At 43.6% G+C, this 14015-nt stretch overlaps 1 protein-coding gene across 6 annotated transcripts in view; it reads right to left on the bottom strand.

The window, feature by feature from the left end:
- Nucleotides 1–14015, bottom strand: part of LOC119175625 (solute carrier family 15 member 1) — a 441245-nt gene that overhangs the window by 157553 nt on the left and 269677 nt on the right. For all 6 annotated transcript variants that reach the window (XM_037426528.2, XM_075881704.1, XM_075881703.1 and 3 more), the window contains 2 exons: nt 10880–11021; nt 10724–10807 (listed from right to left, as the gene is read on the bottom strand). In XM_037426528.2, the coding sequence (XP_037282425.2) occupies nt 10724–10807; nt 10880–11021 (226 nt within the window). The remainder of the gene's footprint in view (nt 1–10723; nt 10808–10879; nt 11022–14015) is intronic.

The following is a 14015-nucleotide window of genomic DNA, read 5'->3' as shown; positions in this document are numbered from 1 at the left end:
TCCAGCTTGCAAAGTGTAACGTCTCCGTATGACTCTAATGCATGAATCACGAAAAATATGTTGCTACGTATAATGAGGGCATAGCAGGCTGGCACACGAGATTTGAAATATGTCATTTTTAGCTAGAAAAAGCATGTACTGAGAGAAACAAGCGAGTGATTTCTGGTTCAAAAAAGGCCGCCGATTTCAAATACCACAAAAAACAAAAAGTGCCTATTTTTCATATTTTAGCTGAACCAGTCTCCTTAACCTGAGTGAGGGATCTGGGCATAAATACATCACTTCACCTTGTTTTCTGCAGTATTTAATTTTTCAGAGCGGTGTTTGCGGTGCCCTTACTGCTCTATTGTATCCGTGTTTGCATGTCCTGCCTACATAAGGGCCGGAAACAGCTTCTGAAGATGCACTATCGAGCGTGATATTCGCTCTTCGCGTTTGTCATTCCTTTGGCGTTCTTGGCGACGCTAGGACGGTGATTCACGTGACATGATTTGGGCACGTATACTCTCGAATGACCCATACACGAAAGATATCGGTTGTAAATTGTTATCTACGCTGCTTTGCTGTGCATTTGCCGTCCCCTTTCCTGTTCTTCACCGCGTCTCGCATGATTATTGCGAGCGATAAGCTTGTGAGCTCGCTGCATTTTGTAAGTTTGCGGTTGCGTAAGTGGAAATAAACGAGTGCACCCACAAGCTCAAAATGCTGATAGGCTGTACGCTTATCGCTCAAATATTGCACTCGTGGTTTATAAAGGCGTAAATGCCGAAAAGATAGAGCCTGTAAGACTTGTAGCGAAGGAAGAGTAGTGAAGAACAAAAGCAAATGAAAAGGCGCCGGATCGTTTCACTCTCCCAACGAACCAATTCTTTACAGCGAATACGACGCAGCTCAGCATGAAAAAGACCAGCCTTCTTCGATGGTTTTTGTATATTTTTGGATTGATTGAAAACACTTAATGGACACTCTGTCCAGGCTCTCATCCTTGCTATCATGTTTTGTATAAAGCCCAAATCAATACATTTTGTACGCACACTGCATGCTGTTCCCGCGGATAAAATCTTGCTAGTGCTAGCGAGGAATGCTGCTGAAGCATGAATGACACAAGCTGCGCATCTTCATCACACGGAGATGGGCAGCTAGTGAGCTCATGCGATACATTACACCACCTGCGGTGCCTGCCATCGATTGCTCTTTAACCGGAAGAGAAGCCCTGTCAATGTTTCGCTGGACGAAGGAGATACCCAGGTAGGAGGCTACGTGGCTCGATCCACAACTGCGAACTTTGATTATAAATAAGGACGTTGTATCGAGTGCTACCATGCGCTATTTCAAAGAGTATCAGCGAACGGCTCGTGTGCCCTTCTACACGCCATGATATCATGACACGAAAACTTTGGTTTCTACGAGCGCCCATATTCCCATACATCGACGTTCAGAATATTCGCGAGATCACATTAGGATGAGTTAGCTGCACACCAAGTTTGATATGGGACTGTGTGCTCCTATCACACTGTGTAAAAATCGAAGTCGTCGAAAAAATTTCCGATTGTAAAACTGTTCAAAATGCCTCAAACGTAGCGTATTTTTCATCAAATACCTAGGATCAAAGCGGCTTTGAACTTTTCTAAAGTTGCTCTTGACACATTTGCACTAGACACTTTAGCCTCACCTTTTAAAAAATTTTAATGTAGTGAATTTTGTTATGTAGATGCGCTCTCTCCTGAATTTTCTGACATTGTGCCTGAATGCCTATCAAGGCACGTGCCTCAAAAATATAATAAATAGAACCCAAGACAAGTATGTTACCATAAAAATATAATTAACCACACTCGTTTCATGAAGCGCTTACGTAAGAATCGTCATTCCAAGTGCAGTGATCAGCTTCTTCATTTAATGCTATGAAAAGTAAATCAGGCCCCGCCGCGGTGGTCTAGTGGCTAAGGTACTCGGCTGCTGACCCGCAGGTCGCGGGTTCGTATCCCGGCTGCGGCGGCTGCATTTCCGATGGAGGCGGAAATGTTGTAGGCCCGTGTGCTCAGATTTGGGTGCACGTTAAAGAACCCCAGGTGGTCAAAATTTCCGGAGCCCTCCACTACGGCGTCTCTCATAATCATATGGTGGTTTTGGGACGTTAAACCCTACAAATCAATCAAATCAAAAGTAAATCAGAAGCTAAATTGAAGAAGGCTAGGAAGTACTACTTTAGCCGCATTCGCTACATTAATGAAAAAGCCCATCCAGGTTCCAGAGGTCAATTAGCCCTGCTGCCATCTGTTGTCATCGTTTATTCATGATGACCACTTCTCTTAAAATCCCGGAGCTCTAACAAATGTCTTTGGTGATTACTTCAAGTATGTTTTTTTCTACCGATAACTGCATCACTCCTTCACTTTCCGCGTGCAGCAAAGTACCTGTTATTTTTAAATTTAAATTAAGCTCATAACCTTTTAATAAATCTTGAGGAGTGTAAACGATCCGGCCCAGACGGTATTCCAAATATGTTAGTAGAGTGGTATTCAGCATGGTGTGTGACTATTTTACTGTAATATTTAAAAAATTGATAATCGCTGCAGCAGTTGCCTAGCCTTGAAAATAAGGAAACACCGTGCCAGTATTTAAATTCAGAAACTACCCTATTGAAATTCCTGGGTTGATGGATGCTGCAATCGTTGGTGAATACGGTAGAAAGAATAGTGGATATGGTGAAAATATTAGTGTATATGATGGAAACTGTAGTGGGCATAATGGCTGATGACGGCGAAAGTGGAAAAAATGATGGCCGATGGTGGTGGTGGTGGCGAGCCAATGGTGGTGACGGTGGAAAATGCCGGCTCATGGTAGCGAGGCAAAACGTGTTTGGTGGAAGGCTTGGTGAGCAAGGTGGATGACGGTGGCATGATGGAAGCCTGGTGGATGACGGTGGCATGAGGAAAAGCACATGACAGTATGTGAAATCACTTATTTGTAGTGTTTCATTCTTGAATGCGCAGAGATGTATGTATGTTTATGGTCAAAAGAAACCAACGCTGCTCCTTACACTTTCTAGTACGTTTGTTTTTTTATTCCTTTGGTGTCAACAACGCTTCAATTTCTGTGGAGCATAGAATATGTGGCCGGGAATATGTTTACATTTCGCGCCCGTACTTACATCAGTTCCACATCCGCGATGTGTTTCTTTGTTGTGATGTTTAGAAGTCTAGAGTTGTCACTGTGAACATGACAATGAATGTTTTACATCGGCGCGCAGTTGTCGACAAACAAATGGGCTCCAGTTTGGAATTGCCCCTTTCAATCATTAGAGCAGAATACAGCGGCCACTTGATGTCACCACGCTAGAAACGCAATTCTGGTAATTCTTGCACACTCTATTGTTTGAGCCGTACCTTTAAGCTAACAAAGTGCGAGCGAATATGCATAAACTTTCTCTTTCGACATGCGTCGAGATGAGCCCCAGCGAAGTTGACTTTCACCCTTCTGTTCTACCACCATGATTTCCACCAAAGGTTAGTCATACCGACCTAGCCTGTACAAGTGTTATCGGCGCTTCTGGGTTTCAGAATACACAATTTTGACGAGTAAAAATGACAATACAGCGCAACTGGGGCATCATTTAACCTAAATGAAGCCTTTTTTATTGTGTACGGTGTCCGCGCAAGAATCAACAAACATAGATGCGACGCGCTTGCAGCGCTTCCACCAAAGGTGCGCCTCGCCTCACCGGCAGCCGCCGGTCGCACTCGCCGGCACTTCGCTGGTTCTTATGCGAGAACATAGACACGCCAATTCGTATGCTTACTGAACCAATATGATAGCATAATGTTTACGGCACACTGCATTCGTTTTGGCCCAGCCGTTATGTAGTTGTTCCTAACGACGGAGCAACAGCGGTGCGCTGGCACGATTGCGCTGTGCGTTGCGCGAAAAACATCAAAATCATTGTGTGGGCGTATCTATCGAATGAGCATAGAAGCGTCATAAAGCCTGAACTGATATCGTCCTTTGGAAGGAGCGAGAAATGGATAATAAACTTGGCAGTAACCACCGATAAACTCGGCCTGCTCCTCAGTCCACTGAGTTGTTTTTTCTTTGTGGTTGTAACTTGTAACAAAAACATGCCGCTGTTGCCATTATCGCAGTGGCAATTGTTACAGGCAGCAGTTGTTCGTGTTCATCAAATGTGCAAAGTTTAGAAGCAGGTGCAGATCCCGTCCCTCCCGAGTAAACAACAAACAGGACTGAAGTTAAACAGTGACTTTGTGAGTTGACTACTTCAACACCCATGCGTCTATCTGTCGGCGTGGCGCTGTGGTAAATGTGCTACATTCATAATTCAGAGGTGGCAGGTTCGATTCCGCGCTGTCGCACCTGTTTTTACGGGCGCTTTTTCATCGTTTTTATACAATTATTTTCATTATTTCTTTAGTGGCAGCTCGTCACGTTGGTTCCGACGCTCCTTCGCGCTCCAGCATTGCCGGCTGAAGCGCGCCATCCACCATCCGCTCCACCATACGCCACCATACACCATGTGCCACCAAGATTTCCACCGCCATAATCCACCAATATGGTGGATGGTAGAATCCACCATTCCTATGGTGGATGTTTTTTCAATAGGGTAGCAAATACTACAAAACTATAGCTCAATATTTTTGCTTCCCACCAGCTCTGAACATTTGCAGCATATAATTAACGAATGCGCTGTAGCATACCAAAATGCACACTTTATACTTTCGCGATCCAAGCACGGCTTTTTTGCCAGCTATTCTACTGTTACACAGTTGCTTCAATTTATGCATGGCATTGCTTCTTCCTTTAACGACCAAAAACATGTTGATGGCATATTTATTGACTGTTTGGAGGTCTTTTGCATTGCCTGCCATGCTAAACTTCTGCCCTTTTCTCATTTTTTGCGACAACAAGCTGGTTGATTGGATAGCAGATTACTTGCTGTCGTGCTCAATTTTTTACGATCAACTACGTGAAGCCATATAACGTAAGTATGACATCTGGAACAAGCCTCAAGGCTTGGTGCTTGGTCCGCTTTTGTTTGTCATTTATATAAAGGACGGATAAGAAATTACCGGTTATACTCAAATTAAACTTCAAATTTATGCAGACGAAAGCATTATCTGTAGAACCATCTCTAACACTCAATATCAAGATGCGCGGAATAGTGCCTTTTTTCGTAGTTTTGGAAGAGCAGTGAACCATACCAAACTTCAAAATGACTGTAGTCACAACCTTTTCAAATACCACTCTAAGAAAACGATTTGATTGATTGATTTGTGGGGTTTAACGTCCCAAAACCACTATATGATTATGAGAGACGCCGTAGTGGAGGGCTCCGGAAATTTCGACCACCTGGGGTTTTTTAACGTGCACCCAAATCTGAGTACACGGGCCTACACCATTTCCGCCTCCATCGGAAATGCAGCCGCCCCAGCCGGGATTTGATCCCGCGACCTGCGGGTCAGCAGCCGAGTACCTTAGCCACTGGACCACCCTAGCGGGTTCACTCTAAGAAAAGATCGAGCAAAAAAGAACAGCCTCTTTATGTTATCTATCTTGCGTTCCTTCCTTGCGCTATCGCCGCACGTCCGGTACATTCCGGTCACGAACGACATGCGCGTTATCAGCTTTACATAGCATTCTCGATAAGAAACTGGCCAGCGCTGAGTTTTCAAGAAAGGAAACACACGCAAGCATGATGTGTATTGTTGTGGGACAAAAAGACACCCTTTTTATCCGGTATGTTTTGAGAGTGAAGAAACAGCCTCTTTATTTTACATATACTGATGACAATGTGAGTACAGTAGGTTTTATGTTGTTTAAATACATTGGTGTGACTCTCACAGCAAATTGAAAATGGCGCACGCACGTCGAAACAATCTGCAACAAGCTCTTAGAAAACTTTGGTGTCTCCGAAGCAAGATAATAAACTGAACAAAAAATGCTGACTGTGCATTAGACTTTGGTCAGGCTCGCATATGCGTTGGCTGTTTGGTCATCTCAACACAAACATGACCATAGCTATGTTATAATATGTTTTTTTAAACTGCGGCGTGTCTGCGTGCTTCGCTTGCAAAAAATGGTGAAAAACTGTAGCTTTCTGTCGGAAGAAACAAAATAAAACGTTTAAACAATAGGAGGTAGCTGGGTGCATCAGATTTGCCGCAAAGGCGAAAGAATGAACGTGATAGCAACAAATTGGAAGATCACGCGCTGAATGGCAAGCAGATGGAAACGTGCCCCACGAAACGTACTACTCACAGGTACAGATGAGCTCGAATAAGCGCCCCAGTTGTTACTTCAATGTGTCTGAAAAGCGCGCCCTTTTTGCAAACGGAGACTGTGCAACGACTGCAGTGACCATTGTGCGCCCGGTGACTACCACAAAAACGTTCTAATGAAAACCCAACTCCAACCAAGACGTACCATTGTCCCCCCTCCACCGCGAGATAAGTGCGCGCAGTGTGCCTCAACCTTCTCCACTATGAGGGGCAAAGTACGCGTGGTAGATTAGAACGCGCGCTGCCGCACGCTTATTGTGCCATCTTGCTGGTAATGCTGAAAATGCGATAGTTCCCCTCCCCCTATTGCGCCATCTTGCTGGTAATGCTGAAAATACAATAGTCCCCCCCCCCCCCCCGCCCGAGATGCCAATCACCAGCGGTAAGTGGTAGATGCAAATAGCTTGCCATTTGAACGCTCAAGGAAGCGTTCTTCGGTGGCTCTTTTTTACTTTCTTTATTGCCAGTGTACATACAACATTCCCAAACAAATGCAAATTAAACCAAGGACAAACATGAACAAAAGAAAAGAGGCAAGAAGTGTCAAGCTTAACAGGCTTATTAAAATTCCTTCATCTGTAGAAGGCTTTCTACTTGATGAAGCCATTCGGGCACCTCTTGTTTAACCTTTTGTGATTGCAAAAATCAACAGACAGATTGAAAGAAGTACTGCCAAACCGGATGTGCATTAACATGAGCATGCCGCACCGCCATTCTAGATTGCCATATACTGTACAGGCCCAGTAACATGACTAGGTCGAAAGGTATTCCTCCTGCATTTGATGCTGGTAGAAATCTGATGCCATATAGGCATCAAGAGGCAGATCCTTTTTCAAAGTCCTTTGGAGAACATCCCAGAAAAAGACTGCATCTCAGCAGTCAAGGAAAACATGTTCAATTGTTTCCGGCTTTTTGCAGAGAAGGCAATCAACACCCCGCGGAACGAATAAGCCTTTATCTTGCATCCATGTCTTCACGGGCAAGGTCCCAGTGTGCAATTTAAAGGAAAAGGATTTCGCTCCAGGTGATACCTCCATTTTTTTTACGCGGCTTAAGAAATTCTGGCCTGGGGCTACACGGTATAATGTTCTATATAGGGGAACAGGAAGAACTGTTGCTACTACATTTTTGTACAACTTTTTACGCGAAACCTTGCTGAGGTATTCCAATGAAAAACGCGTTTTTAGAAAGAAACATGAATTAACTTCTTTTAGGAAACCTCTAATTCTTGCTTTCATGTAACCAGATGCTACCACGAATTCTGGCAACCATCTTCCAAGCCTAAGCCGTATAACAGTACGTATGAATGGGTCTCGATTATTTCGAAAAAAACATAAACCGATTGTACCTTCGTCATAAACAGACGAAGGTACAAATGACACAGACCAAGTCCGTGGTTAACGCCTCGCATTCGCGACTCAGAGGTTCCACGTTTGATATCGCGCGCCGGAGTCTTTTTTAGATTTTGTTCTTTTTTGCGTTTTCATATATATATAGATACTTATACATATACGATGAGTGACGGCGACGCCCACGTCGACGTCGGCGGTAAAATTCAGCGGAGAGGGTACCTATAATTGCTATCGCAATAATAAAACGTTTACTTGACGTTCTGCGCAAGAAAATCGTTGAGGAGGCACTGCGTGCGATATAAACGTCATCTAGCAGTCACTTCAAGAAACAAATCTTTTGGAGAAATCAAAGTCACTGGTAGGTGTTAGCCACACGAAGTTTTAGTTTTAAGTAGGAACATTTAAGCAGGAAATTGCCAAGGAAAGGATCTACGATAATTTTCGGGGTAGTTCTCTACTGCTCGAGGGCAGGACGGGAGTATTGCGAACCAAGACCTATCGGGCCAAATACTAAGGTGTAGACACGGTATGCAGTGCGTGTCGAGAGGAGGAGGAAACTGCCTAAAACTTGATAATGTTCTGTAAAGGGCTTCATCCTATAGTTCAGGATGATGGCACAGAGTTTTTCAGAGCACTGGGGTTTAGGAACAGCGAGGGTAAAATAGACTTTAAACAAGTAGAAATACGTTGTAGGGGGTTATCTGAGTGGTGACTACAATCAATGTACGAGTGAAAATTAAATCCTTCACTACAAAGTGCTAGTCCTTAACTTCACTAATTAAACAAAGAAAGCGATAAATATAGTTATTGTCCACTAAGTACTACGGCCAGGGGGCGCTAGGTGCCACCGGTGAAGTATATATGCGGTGAAGTATACCGGTGAAGTATATATCTTTATAAATAGAGATATATACTAAGGGACGACCCCGTACTGATGATGCACCAAAATATGGGTAATATTTGTTTTTTTTTATTGACGATGCCAGAACCTATGAATACAAAACCAGATCAAGATTGCTGATCGCTCAGGAAGAGGTGCAATTTTCACCATTCTATTGAATCGGGTGATCCACACGCACACACACACGCAAATAAAAAAAAATTCTGCGTCGAAGTATCCCAAAAAAGATTATGGTCTTTAAAGAAATTTGCAGATCACATACAATGCGAATAGATGGCATGCGAAGCATGTACGAGTGACGGAGGTTGATATGTCACTTTAAAATCAGCGCAACCTAACGAGGCAGACCTAAATTATACCGAACATGGCTTCCATAGCATGATTATCATGTTTAGGCGTGTTATTTACCTTCGTCATCCATTCACGTCACGTATTACCAAATTTCGTATGTGAAGATAGCGAAAAGGCCGCGAATACATCATGAGCGTCGTATGTTATGTTCTAGCATGAAACACATATAATTATCATCCCGTTCGCACCAGTCATATATCTTCGTCAGCCAGTGACGTCACCTAACACCAAGTTCGGTATATTGAAGCTAGGAATACGGCCACGAGTTCACTCTAATCGTAGCATGTAGTCATGTTTAACATGACACACATATGATTACATTCTTGGACCTGTCATTTACCTTCCCCGTCCATTCGCGTCACGCAATACCGAATTTAAAATATGTGAAGCTAGCGAAATGGCTGCGAGTGCATTATAAGCGTGGCAAGTAGTAACGTTCTTACATCACACGCATCTCATGATTATCATGTTTGCACCAGTCACATACCTTCACCCATTCACGTCGCGTAATATTAAATTTAGTATATTTCAAGCTAGCGAAACGACAGCGAGTGCACCATGAGCGTGGCGTGTAGTCATGAATTACATGACATGCAAGTCATAATTTCAACATTGGGGCCATTCACTTATGTTTGGCGTGCGGCCATATCATACCATACCATTTTGCGATATCTCGTGTGAACTAAATTATCGCAAAAGCAGCAAGACCACGACATGTACATCACTTTATTCATTAAATGCATGTAGTGATTTTCATGTTACGACTAGCCATTTATGCTCGCCATACAGTCATGTTATGCCATACCAATTTCGGCACGGATCCCTTCATCCAAACGGCCAGGAGAGCTAAAAGTCATAGGTGAATAGATAGATAGATAGATAGATAGATAGATAGATAGATAGATAGATAGATAGATAGATAGATAGATAGATAGATAGATAGATAGATAGATAGATAGATAGATAGATAGATAGATAGATAGATAGATAGATAGATAGATAGATAGATAGATATGCTTAAAGTCAAAGGTGTACATTCTAAGGCGTACATTCTAACATCGGCCGGTTCGGTCGATGTACATGCGACCACAAGATAGCGATATGCTATACACCACTCCCAAAATAACTTAAACTGTTTCGCATGTTTCTAGAAACATCCTCTGTTTTTTGACGCGCCCTGTGCCCTCCTATGCACCATGGCACATATACGGCCCAATTTATTTGGTGCAGAGAACGTTCTCTTGTGCAACCTATAAACAATGTACTAACATTATTTTAGGTTGCATTTTCGCCTTCCTATGTACAAATTTCTTTGTCGGTCCTTCGATGGAGTGTCTTTTATGTTTTTATAGTGATTTACAATAACAAAGAGCTCAACTTGTTGGTAAGTAATTGTAAGTAACTGTCAGTAAGTTAACTGACAAGTTTTGGGTAAGCAGTTGTAGGTAGGCGTTTGTGGTGTCTTGATTTTTTTTTGTGTTTGTGCTTATATAAACTGTTTTTTACCATGAATTTATTATTATTTTTTATAACCCCTGCTACTCATGGGTCTTGTGGTGTTTGTAGGGTAACATGAATAAATAAATAAATAAATAAATAAATAAATAAATAAATAAATAAATAAATAAATAAATAAATAAATAAATAAATAAATAAATAAATAAAATGGATATGTAAACAAAAATACACGCATGTTTCAATGAGTGAAGTTCCAAACATTCAAGATCGCTGCACACTAGTGCATACTAAAGAGTCGAGTAAGGTGTAACCTTACATGAATTGAGAACTGGCACACTGTGCTTCCCTTTCCAAATAGTAAAAATCCTTACGTGTGGTCCACAAGAGCAGGCACTGCAGACACGGCAAGAGTGATGTTCCCGATGGCATACACGATGGATATGTAGAATATTGTTCTGCAAGAGCACAAATTTAGAAGCCCAAACATAAGCATGAGAAGCTGAAGCACCCACTGTGCACCGTCTTACCTGAACTTTCCGAGATAAGAGTCAGCAATCATCGCCCCGAGCACCGGAGAAAAATAGCAGGCCATAACAAAGCCATGGTACACAGACTTGGCCGTGTGCTCTTCGAACATCAAGACGTTTATCAAGAATAGAGTAAGTATGGCTGAAAAAGAAGAAAGAACCTCATAGTACATTCGTACTTTTGAAATACTGAGCAACGCTAACAGACTGCACTATATAGGATGAGCTACAACGAAGCCCTGACTGAAAGTGCAGTTCGTAAAAGCGAAGAAACTAAAGAGCTCGTTTCGTGAAAATTCTAGTGCGAGCCAAGACCCCACTGAATGCGAGCGAAAATTTGCGTCTCTTTGAGCGAATATTTGAGGTATATGCTGATGAAATAATTGACAAAAAAATCTTGACTAGAAGTGGGAGGCAGTCGAACCAAGGCCTTTTGCATAGCAATCACCTGTCCAACTACGAAGCTACTCCAGTGCTTGAAGCTATGAATTCCGAGAAAAAACATTACACCATCTCCAGCTGAAAGAAACCATGTGTGGATGACTGCATGAGAAGCAGCGTCTGCTAACACTTACGCTGGCGGCGGCATTGACGGTGGTGTACATCGTGGTGTTGTGCCGGAGTGACCTGTGGAGGAGCAAAGCACGCATGCGTGCTTTGCGCCTCCACAAACTGCATGTTCCAGAAGGAAACATCCATTCATCACTACAGTGATGGACGGGTGTTTTCTACTGCAACATGCCAATCACTTCAATTGGAAATGAGTAACAGAAGACTCCGAAGGAACACAGAGACCCATAGTCCGCTTTTAGTTAATGCACACGTACGCTGCAAATTTTCATTGATCAACAACGCACAGGAGAGATCTCCTACCAGCACTACCTTGAAAGTAATAATCGTTAGGATTAAACGTCCCAGAACCACCATACGATTATGAGAGATGCCGTAGTGGATGGCTTTAAACATTTTGACCACCACGTGTTTTTTTACCCGACATCTAAATCCGAGCCAAAATGCAGTGCCTATGTATACGGGGTACCCAGTGAACAATTGTGCAGCGCGAGGAGTCAGTTTTGTCACTGAAGAAACTCGCGACCAGACGCTGCCTGCGTCAGCGTAGCGAAGTGAGTGATGGGACAGCGTAGGAGAGGAGAGAGAGAGCAGTGGCAAGCGCATGCGCAATGGGGGTGTAAACGACGCAGGGAGGGATGCCTAAAGGAGAGAGAGGGAGAGGAATCTAATACCCCTGTCACACGGCCACCACTAAACTCCGTTGAACACCGTCAACGTAAATCTCCCCTAGGTGGTTCGACGGAGAAGGAGTTGTGGCAGTGTCACACGGCAATGAAAAGGTTGTAACAGTTGGCGCGAGGGGGCTCAGCTGGCGCTGTTTGATTTTCGGAAACGTATTCTAATTTCATCTCTATTGATTTTTTGTGAATCCTCGTTCTAGGGTTTTTACAAAAAACCACTATTAAGGAGGTAAGAGGCTAACAAACCATAAAGATATTTTCAAAGAAAAACGAATTCGCTAAATGTAGCGATGCTGCTAGTGACGCTGGCCACACTGGGCTTTTAGTTGTTTTGTTGCCTGTGTTCATGTTTGTGTACGAAAGTTCTTGTGCTTCCTTGCCTCGTGAGCGCACATTTTGTGTTCTTCAGCCATGAGTGACACAGCGACGACCACAACCACATGCATGGACGAAATATTTTTCAATGGCACAGGCCGGCCCGACTCGCGAGGCACCACGTGCGAGGCGCGGAGTGTATAGAGCATCGGTGTTGAGAGTAAGTGAACTCTGGCGGGCGTAAATATATGTAAACAAACACGCGTTGTGAATGAGTACTGCAACGAAAGAACGTTTAAGATTGCCAAAATGTATTATTCTTTCACTGCGGCCACTTAGTGCTCGAAATTTTTCTCTGACCTCTTGACTGCTGGGGACGAGAGTACCTCGTTTCGCTGCGAAGAGAGATCGTTGAACGTCCTTTGCGAAACGCTCCGTTTACCTTCGTTTGGGTAAGGGTGGCCGTGTGACACGGACCGCATCTTCGTTGTCGTAAGGACGAGGGAGTTAAACGGTCTTCGCGGGTGCCCGTGTGACAGGGGTATTAGGCTAGCAGACGCTTACTGCGTCGGCGTTGCGAGGTGAGAAAGGCGGACGGGACGCGCATGCGCAATGGAGCGTGGACGCCACCAGCTCGCTCATGAAGTGCTTCGCATGTAAAAACTTATACATGATTGTCACGAGTCCATTTATAATTTCGTGGCGCAAGTATGATGATTGATATTGGGGGTTTAATGTCCCAAAACCACCATATGATTATAAGAGACGCCGTAGTGGAGGGCTCCGGAAACTTCGACCACCTGGGGTTGTCCTCGTGGCGCAAATGTAGAACCGCAGGAATCATCACACCATGTGGTAGTTTGAAGGGCCACACATTATCAGCAACAGCATGAACGTCATTGTTAGCAGCAGCAAAAATATCATGCCAGAACACTTCTGTGAGGCTACACGTACAGTTTTGTTGCCTTTTGGCCTGTTCGGTAACAGAATTGAGTGTGCACTGGCCCGATTGAGATGTACAACTAGAACGGAACGTAGGATTGCCATTTCTATGGAAATGAAGCTTCAATTATGCTATCTTTTATACGCAGTATTGAAGACGACTAACGTTGAAGATTGAAAGTGAATAAATACACACATACCGAAAAAGAAGCGAAAGAGGTTGCGTAACCTGCGTTTAGTGGTTGAGGAAGAGTGCAGCTGGGCTTTCTCTCTCCTTCCCGTCGTCGCTAGCTGTTACGATTTTTCGCTATACTTTACATTCTCGCTCTTTTCTGCCTTGCTCTACCTGCTTATTGCTCTGTGTCGTTTTTATATAATAAATATTTTCTTTCTATTTTTCTCTTGATTTTTCTTTTAAGAGCTTGCTTCCTTTACTCCCGGTTTGTCGTACGGTGGCTGTCAGCGTGTTCATTAGTGTCGATAGAGTGCACACTTCTGCAGTCGCCGCTCAAGGTCGTTTCTCCCGTGATTGCAACAATGCTCCCTAGATTGCGTGCCGCATCCCAAGGCATCAGTTTTCGACGACCCGCGCGCTCGCCTTCTTAAAGTCAATTTGAAAGCAAGGG

Source organism: Rhipicephalus microplus, chromosome X (genome assembly GCF_043290135.1).
Source record: "Rhipicephalus microplus isolate Deutch F79 chromosome X, USDA_Rmic, whole genome shotgun sequence".
Taxonomy (NCBI): domain Eukaryota; kingdom Metazoa; phylum Arthropoda; class Arachnida; order Ixodida; family Ixodidae; genus Rhipicephalus; species Rhipicephalus microplus.
Note: the sequence above shows the minus strand (reverse complement) of the source record. Positions and strands in the feature narration are given on the sequence as shown.